Source organism: Cibotium barometz, chromosome 46, assembly GCF_041138505.1.
Source record: "Cibotium barometz isolate CiBa-2024 chromosome 46, ASM4113850v1, whole genome shotgun sequence".
NCBI lineage: Eukaryota > Viridiplantae > Streptophyta > Polypodiopsida > Cyatheales > Cibotiaceae > Cibotium > Cibotium barometz.
This window is the reverse complement of record NC_141091.1, coordinates 24,503,342-24,509,498: the sequence shown is the minus strand read 5'-3', so window position 1 is coordinate 24,509,498 and position 6,157 is coordinate 24,503,342. Positions and strand designations below refer to the sequence as shown.

The following is a 6,157-nucleotide window of genomic DNA, read 5'->3' as shown; positions in this document are numbered from 1 at the left end:
GGAAAACACCTTGAGCATAACAAGTTGGCAATTATATAATTATGTGCTTTTAACATGCACATGCATGTACACACCACACAAAATGGTCTAAAGCTACTCGAGATCCACATGGAATTTTGAACTTTTCTAAAAGAGAATGGTATGAGCTATATCTTAGTTGTTTAGTAGTCTAAAAGCATTTTATCTTAATAGCCACATATACATTTGTGTTCTCTTGGAAGTTAAATTTGAAAATTACAAACTTTGAAGTCAATTGAATATCTATTTATTTGAACCTAGAGTCTTGAAAAAGAAGAAATTTGACATGACATATAAAAGTAGTGCTAAAAATAAATAAAATCAAGGTGTATTAAGTCTTGTGTTGAGAATTGCATCTAGCTTTCTACAAAAAGTCATAAGAAGTATTTGTGTCATAACTAGTGGGCGCTTTGCCTCAATTCAATTCTATTCTATAGTGGGCACTTTATCTCAATTAAATTCTATTCTATAGAGCTCTGAGGTCCACTTATCATGATTGCTATAGGTTGTATCTCTAAAAGACTAAGTCATGTTCCATATACATGATTGAGAAATCACATGAATTGTCGAAGACAATGACTCGTGTAACATCTTCCATACAGTTGACATATGCCAAACTTTATGAGTTTGGCTTGGCATGGCATGCATGGCCAAACTTTATGAGTTTGGCTTGGCATGGCATGCATGGCCGCATGGCCTCAAGTGTAAGAAAACTTGGGCCTACCATCAACAAAAGGCCATCTTAGGTTGGTGCTATCAGCAACCTCATCACCACCACTGCCATTATTGGTCTGGTTACATTGAGTTGTCGTCTGCTGCTGTTGCTGTTGGTGGTGGTGCATGGAAGGGAAAATACTGGCAAGGCCAATGTTGAGGCCCATACTATGGTTATTAATAATGTTGGTGTTGGGCATGGTGGGTCTTTTGTGGGCTTGATGGATATCTTTGGAAAAGAGAGAGCGAGGGTTATTGATAGTAGGAGAGGGCAACAAATGGGTGGAGTCTAATTGTGACAAATTGGTCCAAGGGTCATAGTTGTTAGTTGGATTATTATTGAGAGGGATGTTGGGGGCCGGTAGAGTGTTCACACTTGCACATGAGACTTGGTCGGCCACAAGGCAATCAAGGAAGGGGTCGGACACTGAGCCTCCCCTTAGCAATCTGCCCAAAGAGCCCAATGTGGGCATCTGCCTTGTGGTGGTGTATATTTGCGCTGCATCAACCTCATCCTGCTGCATGTGATCCGGTAGGCTTCCAAACACCTCCTCCACACACGAATTCGAATCGCTCCCCGTGCTCACCCTCGGCGCTTGGCAGCTCTTTCTATAAATCCGGCATAGCACCCAATCATCCAGCTGCGCACATTAAACCACCCATAATTAAGATTTAATTACGTAAGATTCATCAACTCATCCCATCCATTTTCTCGATCCTTATCCTGTTTATCTTGCACCATGACGGCTGCAATTGATTAACCCTGCATATAATTAGCTGCAATCCATTCATTTCCTCGACCCCTATCATTATTAACCTTACATATACATATAATTAGCTCCAATCCATTCATTTACTCGACCCAAATCATGCTTATCTCGCCGCACCAACGCCAAGACAGCTGCAAATGATTAACCTTCCTATAATTAGCTGCTTATTTACTCATAAACCGGAAATGGTTTGATCGATCGCATTTATAAGACTAAGCAATAAATGGTTGAGTTGATCGGAAATGGTTTAATTGATCGGAGTAAACACTTTTGGTGCAATTGCAGTGACGTAAATAATTAAACGCAAATCATTGATTTGCTTGATCGAAATAATGATGTAGGAGAAACCACGAGATTAACGAATGACTAATTAGCAAGCAGCTGCTACTGTTTAAGCATGCCATCAAGGATAGCGGTGATTTTTTCAATTAACCAAGCATTCTTAGTGGTGGTGTAGATATAATTATAAGCCAGAAATGGTTTACTTGATCGACCTTAAGATTAATTAGCAAGCAGCTGCTACATGCCATGAAGGATAGCTGTGATCTTTTCAATTAACCAAGCAGTCTTAGATTTAATCAGCTGTTGGTGTAGATATATTTATAAGCCAGAAATGGTTTGATCGACTTTAAGATTAAGCAAGAAATGACTTGATTGATCGTATTTAAAACTAAGCAAGAAATGGTTAAATTGATCATCAAAGACTACGCAAGAATTTATTTAATTGAACGGATTAATGACTTACAAGCAGAATTGTCAAAAGCTTTACGAAAAAGTAAGCATGTTAGTTTGTCTCATTCAGAAACAATAAATAGAAAGGTTTAATGGTCAAATAGGCATGCTTATCGATGTGATTTGACTGAATCATTATATCTTCACTAGTGCGTTTAATTGCTTTCCTTAAGTAGGGTACCAAACTTTGAAAATCCGGAAAAGCGTGATTAGGTTTTCTGTGTAGTAATAAAATAAAGCGCCGAATGATGTGATTAGGCTAACTAATGGATTACTGCGAATGATGATTAACTAATCATGATTGAAGCAACGATCAGAAGTATTAATTCTAAGCAATCCTGCGCCAACGCTGCTAAGTATGATTAATCAAATGGGTTAACGAAAGACGATTAAAGCTTACTCGGAGGGATCGGCGGCTGCTGAAGGAGGCGGTTTTTGCAGAGGTTTCGGGGGCAAGGCGGTATTCATGCATGATCCAATTGGTCTTGAGACCCTTGGGGGGTCTGCCTTTGTAGAAGACGAGGGCTTTCTTCACTCCCAGCTTCTGTTGAAAGCTTGAGCTGCTATGGCTATGGCTATGGCTATGGCCGCCATGGCCACCACCTGCAGCTGACGATCCACACGAGATGATGGGCTTGTCCGTGCCCGTGGCCTTCCAATACCCAGAACCTGCTGCCCTGTTGGGCCTCGCTCCATTTGGGTACTTCCTATCCCTAGGTGTGAAAAAGTACCACTCATTCTCCCCACATATTGCCTTGCCTGTATCCACAGACACGACAAAAATTTCATTAGTATCACAATTTCTCTTTTAAATAAAATCACCTTGCTTTCCCAAATATTTCTTTTAAGTGTATTATTTTACAAATATTTCTTTTAAGTATATTATTTCACAAATATTTCTTTTAAGTGTATTATTATGACTATGACGAGCTTCGTAATGCAGTGGGTATACAACCGCGAGCGTTGTAGTGTAACGTAACCACGAAGCGTTGTTAGAACCATAAAGCATTGTGGTGCAACAGATATACAACCACGAAGCGTTGTTAGAACCATAAAGCATTGTAGTGCAACGGATATACAACCATGAAGCGTTATAGTGCAACGGATATACAACCACGAAGCGTTGTTAGAACCATAAAGCATTGTAGTGCAACGGATATACAACCACGAAGCGTTATAGTGCAACAGATACACAACCACAAAGCGTTGTAGTGTAACAAATATACAACCACAAGTGTTGTAGTGCAACAGATATGCCATTCAAATTTCTTAGCTCGCATGGGTTTGATTCCTCCTCACTACACTCATAAGTTGTAGTGAAAGCATCGAGGCGAGGGTAGGACTTGCCTATGATGTGTGCACGATAATCTCACCTAGGGTCTCTACAAAACAATCTCACCTAAGGTCTCTACATAACAATCTATTTACTTTTAAGTGGATACACCACCAAATTTTCCAACTGTCAAAGGTTTTAAAAAATCGAGACAAATGATACTTTAAAGTATAACAAATTCATGAATACATGTCAAATATATCTCTTTATCTTATAAGAGCCATAACAAATTCAATTTACACCAGATATAGTCATCTCCTTCTATTTTAATGAGCATCACCTGTGAAGTTGAATATCTGAATTATTAACAAATTCAATTATTTTACCTATGAAGTTGAATATTTGAGGGCCATTACACATCGCCATACCCCTGCCTGCCCATGCTGATGTGGTGAGGGTATCGAGCACCCATAATTCATCGGCGCCTTCGCCCATACATGGGCAGTGGGGTATGTGTAACGGGCCTAAATTATTAACAAATTCCTCTTTATTTTATTATTATCACCTGTGCAATTGAATACTTGAATCGTGTCATGGATTTATACATGAGTATTATAAACCATGGGCTTATCACAATAATCTCCTATATATCGCATGTGAATCAAAATATATTAATTATAAAGATGGAGATGCTTCACGTGTATTAATCAGGCTTAGGTCGTCCTTGAGACAGTAATCCTACCTGGGATGGAATGGGATGGGATATTTGAATACTTTGAGTATAATCACACTTGACAGCTCTCAATAAGAAAGATAACTCAATAGATTATTAGAAAAAGGTAGGCGATTTCATAGCCTTAGATAAGACAGATAACTAAATAGATTATTACAAAAAGAAGAAGAAGAGGAGGAGTGGAGTGGGACACTAAATTAGTAAGCAATTATATATATATCTGACAGAGGCATTAAATTAATAAGCAATAGTATGATCAAATTCGTTATATTGATTAACTTCTTGGGCTATGTTATTGTGATCAAAACAGGACTTCTTGGGCTATGTTATTGTGATCAAAACAGGCAGCCATAGCTTGTGGGCTGGAGCACCTAAGCTATGATGTAGGTTATACTCTAATTCAACTGTTAATTCAAGCTGTGCTGCAATATGGCAAGCAGTATATATATATATATATATACTGTCAAGCCATAATTATTAACCATATAATTATTAGGTGATTCAGGGGGGGTAGGGGTGGTTAGAGAATCTTGAACACAAAATTATCAAACCAGAGAGCTTTAGAGGATGGGAATCTGATTAAAAGTAGGGTTGATTTGTTAAAGAATAGAAGATATTAAATTATTAGGGTTGATTTGTTAAAGAATAGAAGCTATTAAATTGAAAGAATAGAAGCTATTAAATTGAAAGACGATATGGCGGATGATTATGAAAAGGTAAGGTGCTAGAGTAGAGTAGGAAACCTGGAAGGTCCCATGGATCGAACTTGTAGAGGTCGATCTCAGCTATGATGGGAACTGGGAGAGGGCGAGAGGAGATCTTGTTCTTGAGGTAGTGAACCACCAGCTCTTCATCTGTCGGATGAAATCTGAATCCAGGGGGAAGATCTAACCTTTGCTGCCCACTTGTAGCGGCACTTGCCCTTGCTATTGTGCTTTCCATTATCTGCGCAATTTCAATGCTAGAAGCAAGCTGCATCAACTCTACTTGATTAAGGATTATAATTATGATAGTAATTATAATTATATATGATAATTATGGTCATCAAGCGTGTATCTAGCATATACATATATGGAGACAGCAATTCGAATTCTCTCAAGGAGTTTAAATCATTCTGATTAGTGCTTGTTATACTTGCCCCACTCTCTTGAAGGAGTTTGGTATTTGCTTAATTGGGCTCTTCTGCTAGCTGCGAAAAGAGAGAAGATTCATGCTTGGCTACTTGAAAGTGATGCAAAACGTCTGGTGGAAGGATGGGAAGAGCTTTGATGGCTAAGCAGCCAGGTGGAGTTCATGTAGCTAATGAAAGGCTTAAAAGGAGGTGGGTGTGTGTGTGTGAGAGACAGAGAGAGAGGGGCCAATGAAGGTTAGATGAGGACGAGTCCCATTAACTGAATTAGCATGAAGGTTTGACGAGTAGGAAAAGGAAGGAAAGGTGGGTGAGAAAGCAAGGTGGAGATGACCTCCCTCCTGCTTAGATGGCAATCTACTACACAAAAGTGTGGCTCAGACAGTTCCAAGAGGAAGGAGGAGGTGGGTATGGGATGTGAGAGAGGGAAGAAGAGAAGGGAAAGGAGCAGAGGTGTGTGTGTGTGTTTGAGAGAGAGAGAGAGAGAGAGAGAAGGAGGAGGAGGAGAAGGGTGTGTGTGTGTGAGAGAGAGAGAGAGAGTGTGTGAGAGACATGTGGCACGTATGGCCTTTTCCACTTGATTGGGATTGATGAGTGAGCCCTAGCGGTTCCGGCTGCTCTTGCCATGCCATCGCCGTGATGATAAGGAGCCCCCCCATTTCCCATGTCCTGTCATTGGCACTAATCATAGGTGGACCCCTCCCTAATCATCTTCGTGCACCTACCTTAATATTTTAATCTGCATTCCAATAATACCATAGAAATAGAGATTCCAATCATATAATCGA

General features: G+C 39.7%; 1 protein-coding gene across 1 annotated transcript; it reads right to left on the bottom strand.

Annotated features, from left to right (window-relative positions):
• Positions 1-310: 310 nt before the first annotated feature.
• LOC147612048 (NAC domain-containing protein 68-like) lies at positions 311-5,811 on the bottom strand. The gene is made up of 3 exons (XM_086783892.1): positions 4,984-5,811; positions 2,635-2,993; positions 311-1,373 (listed from the first exon to the last, which is right to left on the bottom strand). The coding sequence occupies exons 1-3, from the start codon at positions 5,216-5,218 to the stop codon at positions 717-719; spliced, it is 1,251 nt and encodes a 416-aa protein (XP_086640018.1). The 5' UTR covers positions 5,219-5,811; the 3' UTR covers positions 311-716.
• Between the last annotated feature and the right edge of the window lie 346 nt (positions 5,812-6,157).